Consider the following 18,366-nt stretch of genomic DNA (forward strand, 5'->3'; position numbering starts at 1 on the left):
GCAGTACTGCACTTGAGTGGAGACCCTCATCCCCATGGCCTCAGTCTCTCAGAGGTCCGGCTCCGACCAGAGCCCAGGTTTAGGCTGCAACTACAGGTGAGGTGTGGTCCCTCTGAAGCCCTGGTTTCTTTGGGGAGGGATGGCTGAGAGTGAGGGTACCCAGGCCCTCACAGTTCCCCAGTCAGAACCCGAAGCTCCTGTACACTCAAGAAGGCTTGGAGCGGAGGATAAAATATTGAGGACACTCGCAAGGGCTGCCTCCACACAGCCCTCTGTGACCTCACTCCTCTGATTAGCACTTCCATGTCACAAATGAGGAGACTGAGGCTCAGAGACGCCAAGTGACTTATTCGTGGTCACACGGACACCAAGGATCAACTTCATGGCCTCAGACACTCCGTCCCCCTGCTCCCACAGGTAGATTCCCATTGCTACTGAGTCAGCCTGGCCCATCAGAGTCTCTTCCCACCTTCCTCAGTTTCCCATGTAAACTCATCAGAATATTGCATCCACTGGACAGCAGGGAAACCCAGGCCCTACCTACTTCTAGACGGTTGGGATCACACACACGCACACAACTTGGGAACAAGGAGCCAGGTCGAAGGGACTAGACCTCACCTTCCATACCAGATGGGTTCCTGGAATGTGAACAGATAGGCCTTTTATGAATCACCCTGCTTCTCTGTTCATTTTCATTTGACTAACGTTATTGATCATTTTAAGCTGATTCCATTAAGTGGGTCTATATTGAGCACCTGCTATGTGTTTGGAGTCTTGATGGAGAATGCCCACTGGCTGTTTCTATTTCTTTCTTTCTTTTTTTCTTTTTGGCCATGCAGTGTGGTTTGCAGGATCTTAGTTCGCCAACCAGGGATTGAACCGGGGCCCTCAGCAATGAAAGCACGGAGTCCTAATCACTGGACCTCCCGGGAACTCCCTGTTCCTCTATATCTGTTGAGATGTTCATTGTGCAAACAAAATGACTTGAGGTTCCCCCGGTACCACTTTCACAGACCCCAGCAATGAACCCGGTTTATAATAGTAGATTCCTTTTGTCATATCAACAATTACATCTATTTTGTGCTTTGTGACTTTCATGTGGTTTTCTTAAGACAGCAGCTAACCGTTTTTCAACTCGGAGGGTTGGCTCAGTGGGAGGGCAGTTGGTTAGGAAGGAGAGAAACCATGGTTGGGGTTGGTCTCTGGCAAAGGTGGCCAGTGGGCTCAGTGACCACCAACACCTAAGGCTGCAACCCCTGGCCAGGAAGGGGTGGGTACGGTGGGTGCTAGAGGGGTTATGACTGGGAAATGGGCAGGACAAGGAGGGGATGGTGCAGTGGGGCGACCCCAGAGGGGACTCTTACTGTCACTCATCCATCTAGTCACCCTTGCTGCTGGCCCCAAGCAGGCGTCGGTGGGGAATCCCAACAGGCTACATAAGCTGCCATAATGTCTCGAACAATGAAATGGAGGAAATCCTTTATGCATGATTCAGTCCCTATGAAGACTGTCTCTCATCTGTAACAACCATGTTTGCAAATCAAGTTAAGCATGGCCTGGGGACTAAGCTCCATGTAGTGGGAGCCGAGGGCAGAGATGGCCACATAAAGGGCCAGCTGAGTGGATGAAAGATTGGCCACCTCCGCATTGTGACTCCCTGCTACGTGCCTCATTATGACCATGCTCCCTCACCTGTTGGTGGGTGACCCCAGGTCCTGGCATGAGTGCAGTGTGGGTCAGGGCCGGTGGGGGGGGCGGCCCAGGTGGCCCGAGGAGCCCCCCAACATGGAAAACCAGCTCTGGTATGACAACCTGGGGTGCTGCCATCAATACCAAGAAAGTACCCAGAATGTGGAGGACTTCCTACTCCTGCTGCTGGGCCTTGTCATTCTTGTCAACATTGGGATCAACATGGCAGCTATGGTCAGCGATGGTTGGGGACCACCAGTAGGGGTGAAGAGGGCTGAGGGTGGGAACCAGCTGCAGCCTGCACCTCCGTCTGCAGGAACGGTCTTGGCTGGGACGGGGGTGAGGGTAGAGAGCCTGGCCTTCATTTTCACACACCTCCCCCCAGATATGGCATGGGCTCCAGAATGCCTTAGACAAGACCATCTATTGGATTAATCGGAAAAGTAAGTACGGAAGACAGGTAGGGGGCACCCCGCCCCCGCCATTCCCAGGGCCCTAGAAACCCAGGCCCCCAGGTTCCCAACCCTGAACTCTTCTGACAGTTGCCCTGCCCTCACGGACTCTCGCCTCCCCCAGATGAAATCTCGCAGGCTTGTGAAAGTTCCCCCAAATATCCTCCAGCCAAGGCCCGAGACGTCCACATCCACTGCACCCTGGACCCTGTGGAAGTGAAAATGGCCCGGCCCACTTGCTACTCCTCGTCCTCCTACCATCATCTCCACAACCGTAGCCGCAGCTGCAGCCGCCGCCCCTGCAGCCACCAGCGGAGACCGAAGAACCGCACACAATTCCCCTACAGCCGCTCGGTCTTCCATAGGCTGCATCGCAGCCACAGGATGTCACAGCTGCGGCTGATGCCCTCCTTTGATCGGGAGGACCCGGACTCCTACCTGGAGGAGGAGGATGACCTTTCCTTCCCACAACCCAAGTACCCGCGGGGGTGCTGGGGAGGGCTCTACCAGCGGATGGGCCTGCCCTCCAACGTGGGCCTCTGGGGCCGCCAGGGTGGGATCCTGGCCAGCCTGCCACCACCCTGTCTCTACCTGTCGCCCGAGCCACGCCGCATGCCCAAGCGCGTGGAGGCCAAGTCCGAGATAAGGCTGCAGTCCCTCGGGGCCCCCTGCTCACCATCCCGCATCTGGGGCAACGTGGAGGCTGACCAGTGGCCCTCGTCTCCACCACCTCCCCGACGGCTGCCCCCTAACCCCTCGTGGGTCCCTGGGGGGCACAGCACTTACCCCTCAAGGGGCCAGCTCCCGTATGACTCCTGGAATCAGCGGCGGCGTGGTCTGGAAGGCTCTGAGCCTCCATCCGCCCTGGAGCCTCGGGGCTGCCGGCCCGAAGCCCGGCAGCGCAACTCCCCACAGGCCCACGGACGGAGCCTCCCCAGCTGTGCTCACAGCCAGCCCAACGGCAGCCCGCACCCCTCCACGGAACACTTGAACTATTCCCGGGATCCCCACGAGGTACGGCGCCGGGCGGCCGAATGGGCCGAGATGCCGCCCGTGCGGCGCCCTCTGACCACCTCCGCCTCCCTCACGGTGCTGGCCGAGGCCTACCGGCGGGCCCCGGCTCCCAGCTCAGCCCTGCTCGTCCGCTCCTCCCAGCCCCTGCCCGACGTCCAGGCTACCGAGCACCTTCCGCCCCGGCCCACCTTCATGCCACTCAGCCGGAACCCGGGGGGCAATGCCAGCTACCAGGTGTATGACAGCCTGGAACTGAAGCGGCAAGTGCAGGAGAGCCGAGCGCGGGCCAACTCGCTGCCGCCTTCCACCTCGGCCTCGAGGCCCTCTCTGCACGGGAGCCAGACGGGGAAAATGAACTGACCAGCAGCAAACGGGGGCGGGGGCGGGGGGCGGCAGGGCATGGAGAGAGGAATAAAGAGCGCCAGAGTCCAGGAACCATTGGTGGTCTGTGGCTTGGAAGCGCCACTCCTTCTGCCAGCCTGGGTCCCTGCCCTTGGCTTCCTGCAATAAGAAGCCGGTGTCCCCTTCTTGGCCTGAGGGTCCCCTTGGTTTAGTGGCCACAGTCCTGCCAGCAGGCCCCTCCTGGTCCTATACAATGCACTAAGTAGATCTGCAGCTGCAGACTCCAAACCACTGGTCTCTGGGCACCTCCTCTGTGTCTCAGCTGTCCCTGTCCCCAGAGAGCCTCATACAAGAAGCTGCTTCCAAACTGGGAGGTTCCACATCTGGGCAGGTCCAGCTCCACGCCCAGTGAAGGGCATGAAGAAGGCTGAGGCTCTGGACTCCAGCCAGGCCTTCCCCAGGGCTCTGAGGCCAAGGTCTTCCTAGTCTCAGGAGGGGCCAAGAGATGGAATGTGTCATTTGAACAAGTGAGTCAGCGGGCGGTGAGCGAATGATTCACCGCTCGAGGGGAGGTGGGCCGGCCTCCGGGCCCTGTTTGACTGTCCAGGCTCAGCTTACCTGACCCTGGTTACCAGCGAATGCCACCCTGGGCCCTCCTTTTCCTCCCCCTCCCTCATTGTGACCCCAACCACCTGCCCCATTATGACCCAGTCCTTCTCCCCCTCTGGCTCCCAGTGAGTATGTGGAGGCCAGGGGCCCAAGGCAGTCCTGGGACCCGCGGCCATGGGTGAGCAAACCCACTACCGAGCCCAGCCGTGCTCTGGCACCAACCCCAGGAAATGCCAGGAACTAGGAGACTCGATTCTTCTGATCCTGGGCAGCTTCATCTTGCTCAACGTGGGGATCAACGTGGTGACTCTGGTCAGGGCAGGATCTGGGCAGTGGGGTTGGGGGAGCCCTGGGGTCTTGAAGGGGCTGAGGTGGGAGGGCTGCTGGGGTGTGGCCGGACAAGGGTTGGATTTCAGGGCTCACCCTGCTCCCGGCCTCCCCCCTCCCCTGCTTCCCTCAGCTCTGGAGGCATCTGAAGAGCTCCTTGCGGACACTCTTCCGTCATGTTTTCCCCAAAGGTGAGTGGGCGCCAGCGTGGGCTCAGGGGATGTGGGCCTGTCCCCTTTCTTCTATCCCTGCCTCGATTCTCAGCCCCTCAGGAACACAGGCCCTGTCCCATCTCGCCTTTCCCCGCAGACAAGCAAGCCAGCTGTGTAGGCAGCCATCGCATGTGCATGCGCTGCTCCGTGGATCCCAAGAACCTGTGCTCAAGAGTTTCTTCCCGCTTCCGCCATCGCCCAAGCTTCCTGCTCGGGCACCCAAACCACCTTGACTCCTGGATACCAGTCACAAATGATGAGAAGGCTTCTGGGTGCTGCTGGATGCCGCCTCAGTGTGGACGGGCTGGGGCTCCCATGGAGGCTCCACGGGGACTGTGGAAGGAGGGGGTAGTGGGAGCTGGCGAGGCCCCTCCGGTCACAGCCTTAAAGTCCCGAGCCACCTTTTACTCCAGGCAAGAGACATCTTCCAAGCTCCGCAGGATGAGCAAGGTGGACGTGCTTCCACTCCGCCTGCCCCAAGAGAGCAAGAGGAAGACCCCAGACTATGACCCAGCCCAGGCCCCAGGCCGGGCCCAGACCCGCCCCCCAGTTCAGCCCCCTGCGCATGCTCCTGCCAAGGCCCAGACCTTCTCCTCAGCCCACCCCCCTGAGCACACCTCCCCCCAGGCCGAGAGCTGCTCCCGAGGCCACGCCCATGAGCACACTTCCGCCCAGGCCCAGGCCTTCTCCCCAGTGGACCCCACTGGGCGCACACCTGCCAAGGCCCAGAACTTCTCCTCAACCCACCCCTCTGAGCACGCCCCACCTCAGGCCCAGACTTGCTCCACGTTCCACCCCACTGAGCACACCAGCCCCCAGGCCCAGACCCCCTCCCCAGCCCTCACCCCTGAGCACAGCCCTGCCCAGGTCCATGGCCCTGAGCATACCTCAGCCCATACCCCAGCCCAGGCCCCCTCAAATGCCTCAGCCCAGTCCCTGGGCCACACTTCTCTCTGCACCCTGACCCATGCTCATCTGACCTATACCCATGCCAACACTCTGGTCCCTCCCCCACGTTCGGCCCCAGTCCCTCCCCCAACTTCTGCCCCTGCTACTACTCCTGCCCTAGCCCCTACACCAGCCCCTGTCCCGATCTCTGCCACAACCTCTGTCCCAGTGCCGGTCATGGCCCTGACGACCACTCCGGTCCCTTCCACCACCCCTACCCCCATCCTAGCTTCTATTCCCTCTACCTTGTCTGCCTTCAGCCAAGGCCTCTCCTCCGGCCAGGTGGTCTACGATGCCCGCAGGGTAAAGCAGAACGTGGTCCATGTGTGTCCCCCTCAGAACTCTGGGTACTCCAGAAAGGACTTGGGTACCGTCTCCAGGCCCCAAGAGGGGCATGGTCTGGTGAGCTCTGGTACAGCTGAGCAAACACTGAAGCAATGTAGTGGGGACAGTGCCAAGCCCTCCACAGGATCCATACTGGGTTACCTGGAGTTGGGGAATATGGAATGGAAGATCTCAAATGATGCCAAAGACAAATTTGTGCAGTCCAAGACCTTCCCTTACTGCAGCTTCCATCCTTGCAGTTCTGAGAAGAGAAACACGGACCCCCAGGCTCCAGTCTACCCCAAATTCCTGGTGTACTCCAAGGATGCTGCACCTTCTCAACCTTGCTTCCATTCTCCAACCAGTGCCCAGAGCTCACCATGCGCCATGCCTCCACCATGCACTCTTTCTCTGCCTCTTGTTTCTCCCAGATCCTTTGTCCTTCATCAACACAGCAACCACCAGAAGCCCTCCGCCTTAATACAACCCCCCACCTTTCCCCCAACCTCCAAGTCTCCTCCGTCTGTCCTCTCTTCCCAGGGCCCCATCCGTCCCCAGTTATCCACTACGTCCCAAACCCCAAACCAGCCCCAACCCCCTGAACTTCGTGAGAGTCTAGGCCTCAACCAAGGCTCTGTCCTCCAAAGGACCCCAGGCCTTACCCCAATTCCAGGCCTCCACAAGAACCCTCTAGGAACTGACTCTGTCCAAGCTTTGGGCCCACATCAGACCCGAAAGTTATTTAGATCTGAGGCAGTTCCTCGAAAGGAGGATGCAGGGCAGCACATACCATGGACTTCTGTCCCACCCAGTCAGAACGCCTGCTCTCCCAAGGCTCAGTTGACCTACAATGACCTGCAAACCTTCTCAGAGGTACCTGTGCTGATTGAGCTGCAATCATCCTCCCGGCGAGCAGGCAGCCAAGACTGGGTGTACCACCCCATGGATACAGTTCCTCCAGCCTGCCAGAACAATCGCCAGATGTCTACGCCTCCCAAGACCAGCTGGAAGCCCTACTGTCCTGGGTCAGGCACCCGGCTAGGGCATGTGGTCTTTGACGCCCGCCAGAGACAGTTCACAGCGGGCAGGGACAAATGCGAAGCTCTGTCTCCCAGGCGCCTTCACCGAGAGACATCCAACAACTCACCGGAGACCATCAAGGAGTGGGGATATCAGGGGACAGATATGCGTGAGGAATAAAGAGACAAGAGAAGTGTTCTGTGGTTGTGTGAGGACATCCACCCCAGCCCCATCCCACAGGGCCTGATGAGGACCTAAGCTATCCCTGCTTTCCCTCCATCGCTTTCTAGCTAAATCCGTTATCTCCAGGGCCCTAGAGCTGCATTGTCAATTACAGTAGCCACTAGCCAAATATGCCTATTAGCATATAAATTAGTTAAAATTAAGGAAAAGTAATTCTGTTAAAAATTAAGTTAAAAAGTTAAAAATTCTCTTCCTCAGGGAACAGAATTTCCCTGGCCTCCAATTCTGTTCCCTGGTGGTCCAGTTGTTGGGACTTGGCGCTTTCACTGCTGTGGCCGGGGTTCAATCCCTGGTCGGGGAACTCAGACCCTGCAAGCTTCATGGCTTGGCCAAAAAGGAAAAAAATTCTGTTCCTCAGTGTCATGATCTTCTAAGTGCTCAGTAGTCACTTGGAGCTAGCGGATACTGTATTGGACGGCACAGATTTAGAACGTTTCCATCATCATGGAAAATGCTATTGGAGAGCAGTGCTTCAGAGTTTAGAGCAATTTTCCTTTCCCTGTCACCCACCCCCAGCATCTTAAAGCTCCCCCAGAGCCCAGAGAACTTAGTTCTTTTTAGGGTGGCTCAGAAGCCACCCTGTGGGGGGGAGGTAAGATGTAGGCATGGACACCCAACGCCTGATTTCCCCAGACTGTGAGAAAGAGCCCAGGCTTCAGTTTTCCTGTTCTGGTCTCTTGGGTCACGACCAGAGCTTTGGAAACTTGCCTCCCCCGTTCTGGGCTGTGTTTGGGGCTCTTGGTTACTGAGGGAGAAGACCTCGCTTGGTCAGTGACTAGGAAACTTTGTGTTTTAGGCTCCCCAAATTGAGCCTTGGATTCTGACGGTGCCCTCCTTCAGAGGCCTCTAATTTTCTCGAGGTGTCTCCACTTAATTTTCTTGCCCATGGACTTAGGCCTAGTTCACTGTGGAGACAGACCCCTGGGAAAAAGGAATGTCAGAATTCCTGGTCCAGCATGCATTGGTCTAATCTGTGAGCGTGGCTCTGGTGTCCTATCTTTCTGTCCTATTATTCTGGCTCCTAGTTTCAGCCTGGACTTAAGCTGTGTCCATGATAGCACTGGCCGCTGAAAGCAATTTCCTTCCCCTCATAATTCTTCATTGCCCTGCCCTAGCCCAGCTGGAGTTTCCTCTGGACTTGATTTTCAGTCCTGATAACTCTTCTGTATACACACATAAGCTGCGAGATTGCAAAGTGTTTTCCCTGCCACCACTTGTGTGTCTGAGGTGGGCAACACTAATATGTCCCTTCCCTGAGTCAGATGTCCATCCCTGGGTCGCTACAGGCACACTATCGGTGTGTTCTTGTCTAACATTACCACCACCGATTCCAAGGAGATACGTCCCAGCGGGAGAGCCCATTTCCAACACCTCTCTGGTTCAGCTCTGACCTTGGACAAGTCATGTGCAACCTTTCTAGGCTTGCAGTCTCACCTCTAAGATGAAGTTATAATTGCATGCAAGAACCCTTCTAGATTTAAATGACCAGGGCTCCTCTACTCCCAAGTGAGATGTAGAGTCCCCTATTTCTCCGCATGCCCTAGCGTATGTCCCTCATGATTGTTTGCTATTCAGATCCATCCTATTAGGCCTCTGTTCTAACACCAACGAGTGTTTGTGCGGTTGACCTGGCCTTGTAAAGACACAGAATAGCTTATCTCCATATAAACTACAACTTCCATCAGGCACTACTTCAACGGAACCGGAAAGGATGTGGGGGCGTGGTCCCAATGCCCTGGTAGTTTTGAAGACAAACTACAACTCCCAGGATAGCCGCGAGATCTCTGCAGAGCGAAAGGATGGACTGAACTCTGACTAGAGGACGGGCTGGTCCGGAACCACCCCGACAGCCTCCAGAAAGGGGCGTGGTTATAATTTAGGGGCGTGGCCTTGCAGGCAGCAGGAAGAAGTTACCTGTTGAATCTTCCTATCCATTCTCTTCCCAGCCTTTGTAGCTACCCCTAAGAGGGAAGCCGTAAACCACTAGCCTCTTCTGAAAAAGAGGTAAGGGGACGTAGACAAGGGGCAGCGAAGGAGGCTACTGCATTCCTTAGGAGGGGCCAAACAGCTACTTTCTACCTGCTGAGTCAGGTGAACCGTTCCATGGGGGCGGGGACCAGCATATGAGAAAAGGGCAAGGACGGAGGAGGTGTTTATTTGTTCCCTTTCAAGACTAAATTTAGGGTCCTTCGTCTGCAGACCCATTGGCGGACTGTGCCTTGGGAACCCTCTTGGCCTCTGGAAGAGAAAAGAACGGGGGCCAGTTTTCCGCAGCAAAAGGAACGGCCCGTCTGGGCTTCCTCCCGTCTGTGTATTTCCTAGCCCCAAAACGACAGAGCCATATGGCTTCCGCGGTCTGGGGGAGTGCTCCCTGGTGGGGCCCACCGCCCCCAGCCCCAGCCCGGCCGCTCACGGACATCGACTTCTGCTCTGGGGCGCAGCTGCAAGAACTAACCCAGCTGATCCAGGAGCTGGGTGTGCAGGAGAGCTGGAGTGAAGGTCCCAAGCCAGGACCAGATCTCCTCCAGGCCAAGGACTTTGTTTTCTCTTTGCTTGGTAAGTAACCCTCCCAGCCTTCGGGAACTTGCAGCTCTCAGCTCCGCCTCACCCCGCCCCGGCTCTGGATCACGCCTTTATGATCCCTTCTCTTTCCTTAGGTCTCGTTCACCGCCGGGACCCTCGCTTTCCTCCTCAGGCAGAGCTCTTGCTGCTTCGTGGCGGGATTCGCGAGGGCTCCCTGGATCTGGGGCCTGCGCCTCTAGGTCCCTACGCTCGGGGACCTCACTACGACGCCAGCTTCACCCTCCTGGTGCCCGTGCTTTCGCTAGATGGCACTGGGCAGGAGCTGCAACCGGACGTGGGATCCTGTTACGCATGGCTTTTCCTCCCAGAGCAAGTACGCGGAACCTCGGTCCGGGAGGCATGGCAGGATTGCCTAGGACCCCCAGTCCCAGGAGGACGTGATTCGATCCACCCAGCCCAAAGCAAAGAAACTCCCAAGGATCCGCAAATCTCCGTGGACCAGCTGCACGGTGACGTCACTGAGCCTGAGGCACACGACTCTTTGGAAAAATCACCTAGTAATGTTTCAGTGGCAGAATTGCCTCAACAAGACGTAACCGATGTTGACTTTCCCTCACCACTGAAAAAAACGAATGGTGACGTCACCAAAGCAGCCGACGTTAGCCCAGTGCCACAGCCGTCGGCGGCTCGGGAGGCATGGCCCACATTGTGCCCCGCCCAGGTGGCTGCCTGGTTCTTTGCTTCGCTGGCTGCGGTCGCTGAGTCCCTGTTTCCGGTCCCGGGTGCCCCGCGCTTGGTCCACGCAGCCCGCTACGCGGGGGTCACCACCATCCTCCTGGCTACGCCGGGGCCCCCGCGCCGCCTCCTGCTTTTCGACTTGATCCCCGTGGTGTCCGTGGCCGGCTGGCCCCAGGAGGCTCGGAGCCACTCGTGGGCCGGCCCGCTGGCCTCGGAGTCGTCTTCCTTTTACCTGGTGCCCGGCGGCGGCGGCACAGAGCGGCCGGGCGCCTCCGGATGGCAGCTCTGCTTCGCCCGCCAAGAGCTGGCGCTCAAGACGCGCATACCCGTTCCCCTGCTGCAAGCGCACGCGGCGGCCCAGGCGCTGCTGCGCCCGCTGGTGGCCGGGACTAGGGTCGCGGCGCCCTATCTCCTGCGGACGTTGCTCTACTGGGCGTGCGAGCGGCTGCCCGCGCTCTATCTGGCGCGACCCGAGAATGCGGGCGCCTGCTGCCTCGGGCTGCTGGATGAGCTGGGCCGGGTGCTCGAGGCCGGGACTCTGCCCCACTATTTTCTGAGTGGCCAAAAGCTCGGTGCGGGGGACGGCGCCGCTTCGTTGCTCGGGGCGTTGGCCCTGCTTCGCAGGGACCCTGCCCGCGCCCTGCGCGCCGCTGTGGAAGAGGCCAAGGCTGCACGCAAGGGGGGCGGCTTAGCCGGCGTGGGAGGCGGGGCCCATTAAAGACGCTGTTCCTACTAACCTGGAATGTGCTTCTGTTGGCCAGCGGGATGTGGAGGGGACTGCTCTCCCCTCACCTGGGAGACAGCTGAGCGCCTTGGGCCCGAAGAACCCGTTCTAGAAGGCCTCCTCGCCGGTTCCTCCGCTTCCTCCCACCCTCCTCCTGCCGCATCCCTGGCACAGGTCGTTCCATTCTGGCCTCTCCACTTTCCAAATCTGTGGCCAGCACCCCTCCTGCTCCCGTGTAGCCTCTGGCATCCATCTCCCGCCAGTTCTTATGGTCTTTTCTCTTAGGAGTCAATAGGGATGGGGGTAACATATTTGCTGAAAAAACGTGTAAAGGAGAAAGGTATGGAGACCAGGGACTGACCAATTTGTCTCACACAAAAGCAGAGATATTAAGGAGGCCGGATTTCACCCCAGGCTAGACCTCACCACCACCGCTATCTCTTCAGTTATTCCCCCCACCTTCCTCATCCAGTTCTGTCCTCCATCCCGGGCAGTAGGGTCCCTTTCTCCATTCTCGGGGCATCTGCCATTCCATCTATCTAAGCCCAACCTCTCCCCCCATCCAGAGTTCCATTCAGTGGAGTCGCCTCCTTGTCCCTCCTCCTCTGAACCCCGAGACATGCGAGACATGCGGCCTTGTCTCGGCTCCGCCTGTCTCTAAGACCGTCCCCACTCCCTGCCTCCAAGGAACCCCAGGGTTCCGCCCGCCCAGCTTCACCCCCCCCCACCTCTTTCCCGGAGTCTCCGCCCCCTGCCCCGCCCCCGGGCCGGCTCTCGGAGGAGGGGAGAGCTGCTGTCGCCGCCGCCTCAGCTTCCCACAGCCGCTACCGCTGCCGCCGCTGCCGCCGCTCCGCTTGGTCCAGCCGCCAGGCCCAGTGCTCACTTCGCCAGACCAGGGCGCTCTGCGGAGACACCCTCACTCCTTCCTGGGGTCCGGGACGCCTAGCCGGGCGTGGGGGGAAGCTCCGCTTGCGGGGTACAGGGAGGGAGGAGCCTGGAACCGGAGCCAGCGCCAGCCGTCCCCGGATCGACAAGACAGGACAGGTTGAGGGGCGTCGGGGAAGGAAGAGGGGGTGCTATAGGCAGTCCCGGGGAGGACAAGGAAGCCCTGTCGCAGAAAGCTCTGATGCGCTCTGACTTATAGCGGGTCTGTTCACATTTGGGGACCCGTGACAACGTGGGTGCACTCCTCTCTCGGGGGGCTGGTTGGATTGGAGGGCGTGGGATCTAAACAGCACCAGCTGTCCCCGAGGAAATTAGGGGCTGCCAGAAAAAAACAAAAAAGCCCAAAACCTATGCTCCTTATTCCGAGGTGACAGAGGGCCCTCCAGACAACCACCTGGTGTAACCACTAGGAAGGGCGGATTTGGAGGTGACTTCAAAAGGAGTGGAGGGTAACAAGGTGAGGAAAGGGGCTCAGCAGCTGGAACCCTGTGCCACTAGAAATGGGGGTGACTTGGTAAAAACCGGTATCGTCCAGAGACAGGGTCTGGGAACCTCTTCTTGCTGATTGGCGACAGTCTGGATATTTCAAGGCATAGTTTTTTGGGGATTTCAGTGAAAAAAAGTGGGGGATTCTTCACTTAGAGGGTGGCAAAGGAAAAGACACCAAGGTTGGGTTCTTCCTAGACACTGGCAGCACCCCAGCAGGGGTGGGGTGAGCTAATATCCCCAAAGCTAAGGACCCACACCCTTAAAATTACAAGAGTGGCTTTGGCAGGAGTGCAGGGCCCGGAAATAGGGTGGAAAGGTGCCTGGGGATATTGGAACCACATCCTGGAAAATTTGAGGGTCTTGGCTTTGGGATAGTGTTAGTGGGGGACAGGGACACTGGAGATCAGAGAAGGGGGAGTTTTCTGTGGGGGGCAAAGGTCGAGGGTGGGGTCAACTGAGAGGTACATAGGCTGCTGGGTCTGGCGAAGCTAGCACGAGGCCCAAGGGTGGGAGCTGGTGCCTGGGGTGGGGGTCGTCTAGGGCTTATCCTCAGGTCCCGTGGGTGAGGCGGCGAGTCGGACCGGAGAGGCAAGACCATGTCCTGGTGAGCTAGCGGGCTTCTCTGGGGGGGCCCAGCGCGCTCCGGGAGCCTGCCGGTTTTGGGGTGTCTCCTCCCGGGGCGCCATGGCGGCACCGGCCAGCAGCCTGATCCGGCAGAAGCGGGAGGTCCGCGAGCCCGGGGGCAGCCGGCCCGTGTCAGCGCAGCGGCGCGTGTGTCCCCGCGGCACCAAGTCCCTTTGCCAGAAGCAGCTCCTCATCCTGCTGTCCAAGGTGCGACTGTGCGGGGGGCGGCCCGCGCGGCCGGACCGCTGCCCGGGTGAGTGGCTGGGGCGGGGTCTCCGGGCCGGGGGTCTCTCTGCCTGGGAGGATGAGGCCAGGGACTCGGAAGAGCGGGGCCCGACTGACGGCGGCTCCCCGAAAGTGAAAGGGGGTGCGCCTGGACCACAAACTCTCGGCCAGACGATGCCTCAGTTTCCCTTCTCTCTCGCCCATAACCCCGAGTCTCCTTGCTTTCGAGGGCAAGGGGAAGGCTTGAGGGGCTAAGCCTGGTGCCCCGAAGCCTGGCAGCTCCCGCTCGCCCCTCCTCCCAACACACGAGTCCCCACCCCCACCGTCCTCTGCCTACGTGCGGTCTCTCGCGATTCTTTCAATGCCGAGCGGAGGGGCCTGGGGGTTCCGGACGCCTGGGTCACCCCGAGGGTTTCTGCGGCTCCGGCAGCCCCGCCCCCGCCCCGCTTCTCCCGCTCCTCCGAGCCTTGGCTCCGTTCCTCCTCGCCGAGCTTGCCTGGCTCGGTACCAATCTCCCCAGCTCTCCCCGGGGTGTCCTTGCAGCTACCTCGCCAGTCCGCCCCTCTGTGCGCCCTCCTCCCGTGACCCGCACTTCAAGAAGGGAGCTGGGCACTCCCCCATGACCGCCTACGCGACTCCGAAATCGGGTCCCACGGGCTCAGGGGACCCTCTGCCGCGAGGAACTCAGACACACTACACGGCTGGATACCCGCACGGAGACTGGGGGTCGTACCATCTACGAGGGGGTACCGGGAACTCGGCCGCAAGCGCCGGGGGAGGAGAGTTGTGAGGGTTAGCGTGTGGTCCCCGTCCAGGTGCGACAGGCGGGAAGTCCCTCTGGCCTCGCTCCCGCCCGCTCCCAGCTCCCCTAGGGGGAGACCCCCCCGCCCCCCGCTGGCGTCCTCCTCCCCCCGCCGCCGGCCCTCCGCAGTGGTACGGTCCGCAGCCCACCCTTTGAGTGGGACCCAGCCCCCACGTGAGTCAGCCTGCCTCACCAGCTCCCTGGCCCCCTCCCCCATTTCCTTGGTTTGCTACCGAATATCCCCCATCCCAGGCGGGTTACCTGGCTGAAGGGGAGAGGCTGAGCCTCAGGGAGGGCTGGGCCCCCGCGAGCCAGCAGACTGACAGACAGACAGACAGACAGATGGGTCAGTGTCAGACAGGCCGGCGCTGGGCCAAGGCGAGGCCCGCGAGAAGCGAGCGGCAGCCGCAGCAGCAGGTGCTGAGTCAGCGTCAGGCCCAGTCCCACCCCCACTCCTGAGGGGGCGCCCCTACCCTGGGGTCACCTTACTGCCCCCCACATTCGCAAACACACTGCCGCTTCAGCAGCTCTGCCTGTCTCCCTTTGTCCTCTGCCTTTCCATGTATCTCTCCCCTTCCTCTACCTTCTTCTCCCCTCCCCCCATTCTGGTTGAGCTGTAGAGTAGGAATTAAGCCTTTAAATAAATTTCAATCAATTAAACTGAAAGCTGGTTAGAGGAAGCAGAAGGGACCCACACCCCAGCTTCCTCTGGAGTCAAAGAGAGGTGGGAGAGACCTTGCTTAGAGGGTCAGGGAGCTGGGGCCCTGGGACCCTCTTCCTTCCCTCCATCCTCCTTTCTTTCTCTCCTCTGATCCCGCCAAGTGTAGCAATGCTTCTGGGAACAGAGATGTCATGTTCCAAGATGAATGTCTCTTTCTCCAGAGCCTCAGCTCAAAGGCATCGTCACCAAACTGTTCTGCTGCCAGGGTTTCTACCTCCAGGCGAATCCCGACGGGAGTATCCAGGGCACCCCAGAGGACACCAGCTCTTTCAGTGAGAGGGGAAGCCAGCTGCTGGGTGGGAAGGGGGAGAGCAGGCATAGGAGATGACAATCCTATTGTGGCTTCAGGTTCTGTTGTTTTCAGTCTGGCTCTTTGACCCCGCAAAGGAAGAAGTAGAACTGGGACCAGAATTGAGGGGGGGCTCAGATGGGGATTGGAGGCTTGGGGTACTGATACCTCTTCTCTCCACCCCCAGCCCACTTCAACCTGATCCCTGTGGGGCTCCGTGTAGTCACCATCCAGAGTGCCAAGCTGGGTCACTACATGGCCATGAACGCTGAGGGGCTGCTCTACAGCTCGGTGAGACAAGGGGGCAGAGTGGCCTGGAGTCAGGGGACTCCCCTAGCTACAGCCTTCCCAACTGCAGATATTTTGCAGCTCAGGGCTTCCTCTCCCTGCAGCTCTTGCCGACACCCTGTCCTCACTGCCCGCTCCCAAGCACCTCCTCTAGGGTCCCTCCAATCCCTTCTCCTCCAATAGCCTCCTAAACACCCCCAGGCTCTTTGAAGGTCCAACTCTTTCAACCTTTTAGAACCCCTGTGTCTTCTCCAACCTCCTCTAGACCTCATTATTACTCACTTCCCCAGAGTCATTCAGGATACTGGGGAAGGATTCAGGAACTCCTCCAAGCAGAAATTCCCTCCAGGTCCCCTGGATGGTGAGAGGTTGGGAGTAGAGCAGAGAGAAGTTATCTTCTTATTCCAGGCCCCCAGAAGTCTAGTTCCTGGCCCTCGGGGGCCACCAGACTCTTCCTCATCCTCCCTTTCTCCCAGTTCCTGCGTGGGCTCAGAAGTTGGCTCTCCCAGTCTCAAACGTATGGATTATATCCTGCCTTGTTCTTCCCAGGGCTCCCTTCTGTTCAGTGATGTGTCTTTTTGTCTTTCTGTCTGTGTGTGCCTTTCTGGGTCTTTGTCTCCTCAGCCACATTTCACAGCTGAGTGTCGCTTTAAGGAGTGCGTCTCTGAGAACTACTATGTCCTGTACGCCTCTGCTCTCTATCGCCAGCGTCGTTCTGGCCGGTCCTGGTACCTGGGCCTGGACAAGGAGGGCCGAGTCATGAAGGGAAATCGAGTCAAGAAGACCAAGGCAGCCGCCCACTTTGTGCCCAAGCTCCTGGAGGGTGAGTATGGACCCCCAGGGAAGAGGTGGACCACATGGGACGGTATTGACCTTGACATGGACATTTAGTGACACACAGCTAAGGGGCTATAAGTGTTTTAAGAGGACACATGCTATGACAGGTCAAGCCAGGAAGGCTCTGGCCTTTGGAGGTTTGGGAAGCTCTCCTTCTGTGGGTTCCCAGAGGAGGACTGTAGGGGAAGGGAGCCCTTTCAGAGCTCTCTTGGTGCCTAACTCTCCTTCCTGCTCCTCTCTCTCCCCTTCACAGTGGCTGTGTACCGGGAGCCTTCTCTCCACAGTGTCCCTGAGACCTCCCCTTCCAGGCCCCCGGCCCCCGGCCCCCTGCCCCCTGCCATGCAGTCCCCGGACTGGAGGCTCCCTGCCCTCGCCACCACCACAGCCTGTCTCCCAGCCCTGCTTCTGGCCCTGCTCTCACCCCTGCTGCCACGCTCATGCCCTGAGCAGCCAGGTCCCACCAGGTGCTCTACCCAGAGGGAGCCTAGGGGCCGGCCGTGACTTCCGGGGCTGCTGAGACCCTCAGATCCTTGGGCCCGGGAAAGGGGTCAGAGAGGGGGATGTCTGAAAATGGTCCTGGCTGATCACTTCTTTCCTTCCACACTCACACCCTCCAAAGCCTTTTCCCGAGATGGCGCGGGGAGTTCCAAAACTGACAAAACCAGGGCATAAATCTTCCGCACCCCGGGCTCAGCCAGTTCCTGGAGCCCTTTGCCCTTTTCATGGCCACCAAGCCATAGATTTATAGGTCCACTGGCGCTCAGGATTAGTTTCCTTCTTTCCCTACTCCACCTTTTGCCTTGTTCCAGACAGGTTCTGGAACACCAGGCACCCCAGCCAGGGCCATTTCTGCACTCAGGGTCTGTGCTGGAACACAGGCATGCTGCCAGGCTCTGTTCTGGATCCATCAGGCTTCTGTCCTTCACCCAGATGGACCCCTGGTTTCCAAGTGGAGAGAGGCTGGGTTTGGGCCCTGTCCAGCTGTTGGTCTTGGCCTGAATTGAGCCAGTCTCAGATCACCACAGGTTTAACTTTCTTACCCCAGAGACACCCAATTCTAGAGCGTGATGTTCTACACACGTACGGAGCCATACTTCCTTCTGAATCTCAGCTCTAGGACATAGACCACGACTCTCAGCCCTTCCCTCTAGGATGGAACTAGAGCCTATATAGCCATGTTATTGCTCTAGAGTAAGAGTTCTAGACCCACGCTCCCACCTTCTCTAGTGATACCTGTTAAGCAGGAGCTCTGGAAAGGACACAGCTATGATTCACAAAGAACTAAGTTCTGGATGGATCAAGAACCACTTCTTGTTTTCCCTAGACAATTTTCCAAAAATCTTATTCTTCCTATAGAATGCTAACCTTATTTTTTACATGCAGTTTCTAGCTCCTGCAACTCAGCTGGGGTCCTGCCAGGGAACAGAGGCTGAGGAAGGGCAGAGGAATTTTGGAAGGAATCCCTGGCTCATGGAAGAGCAGCTAGGATGGGGAAGGGGCCAGAACTATGGCATGACTGGACCTGTGCCTGGGTTGGGGGGACATGAACACTTAGCTACCTCAGCAGGAATTCCTTCCAGGTCCCCTTTAAAGCTGAGGTCTTTAGGGTAATGGGTCTAGAATAAAAAAGACAAATGGGACATAGCTTTGACCCCCCCAAATGAGGAAACCCCAATTCAGCAATAAGTCCCACCCTTCTCCCCTACAGGTCAGGCCAAGGAGGGTGAGGGCCTCTTGGTCTCTAGACCTCATACACCCCTCCAGCTTCTAACTGTATAGAACTTGCTTTACCTCAGCTGGATGTTAGGTACCCAAAAAGGCTCTGCTCCCAGGGGACCGGTCTCCACTCCATGCTTTCTCAATTAAAGACGATTTATACAATTGAAGTGTTGTCTGCCATCTGTGGGTAGCAGGCTTTGGCAGTTGCTCGGGCAGGGATCAAGTCCCAGGGGCGGGGCGGGGCGGGGCGGGTGGGCTGGGC

General features: G+C 58.6%; 4 protein-coding genes across 6 annotated transcripts; all 4 read left to right on the top strand.

The window, feature by feature from the left end:
* Window positions 1–1,785: 1,785 nt before the first annotated feature.
* SPEM2 (SPEM family member 2) lies at window positions 1,786–3,515 on the top strand. Its single transcript, XM_068529667.1, has 3 exons — window positions 1,786–1,923; window positions 2,075–2,132; window positions 2,266–3,515. The coding sequence occupies exons 1-3, from the start codon at window positions 1,786–1,788 to the stop codon at window positions 3,513–3,515; spliced, it is 1,446 nt and encodes a 481-aa protein (XP_068385768.1).
* Window positions 3,516–4,280: 765 nt separating this feature from the next.
* On the top strand, window positions 4,281–7,184 carry SPEM3 (SPEM family member 3). The gene is given in 4 exon segments (XM_068531783.1): window positions 4,281–4,418; window positions 4,567–4,624; window positions 4,743–7,063; window positions 7,065–7,184. Coding segments are annotated over 4 exon segments (2,637 nt in total).
* Window positions 7,185–9,014: 1,830 nt separating this feature from the next.
* Window positions 9,015–11,160, top strand: TMEM102 (transmembrane protein 102). The gene is made up of 3 exons (XM_068530561.1): window positions 9,015–9,184; window positions 9,380–9,736; window positions 9,838–11,160. Exons 2-3 carry the CDS (start codon window positions 9,523–9,525, stop codon window positions 11,157–11,159), a joined length of 1,536 nt encoding a protein of 511 aa, XP_068386662.1. The 5' UTR covers window positions 9,015–9,184; window positions 9,380–9,522; the 3' UTR covers window position 11,160.
* Window positions 11,161–11,968: 808 nt separating this feature from the next.
* FGF11 (fibroblast growth factor 11) lies at window positions 11,969–18,266 on the top strand. 3 transcript variants are annotated; one of them, XM_068530563.1, is made up of 5 exons: window positions 11,969–13,476; window positions 15,133–15,243; window positions 15,448–15,551; window positions 16,173–16,371; window positions 16,639–18,266. In XM_068530563.1, exons 1-5 carry the CDS (start codon window positions 13,284–13,286, stop codon window positions 16,884–16,886), a joined length of 855 nt encoding a protein of 284 aa, XP_068386664.1. In that variant the 5' UTR covers window positions 11,969–13,283; the 3' UTR covers window positions 16,887–18,266. The 3 variants fall into 3 exon arrangements, with proteins under 3 accessions (XP_068386664.1, XP_068386665.1, XP_068386666.1); XM_068530565.1 differs by having other exon boundaries at window positions 13,434–13,476; window positions 15,078–15,243; XM_068530564.1 differs by lacking the exon at window positions 15,133–15,243.
* Window positions 18,267–18,366: the final 100 nt, after the last annotated feature.

Source organism: Eschrichtius robustus, chromosome 20 (assembly GCF_028021215.1).
Source record: "Eschrichtius robustus isolate mEscRob2 chromosome 20, mEscRob2.pri, whole genome shotgun sequence".
NCBI classification, from domain to species: Eukaryota; Metazoa; Chordata; class Mammalia; order Artiodactyla; family Eschrichtiidae; genus Eschrichtius; species Eschrichtius robustus.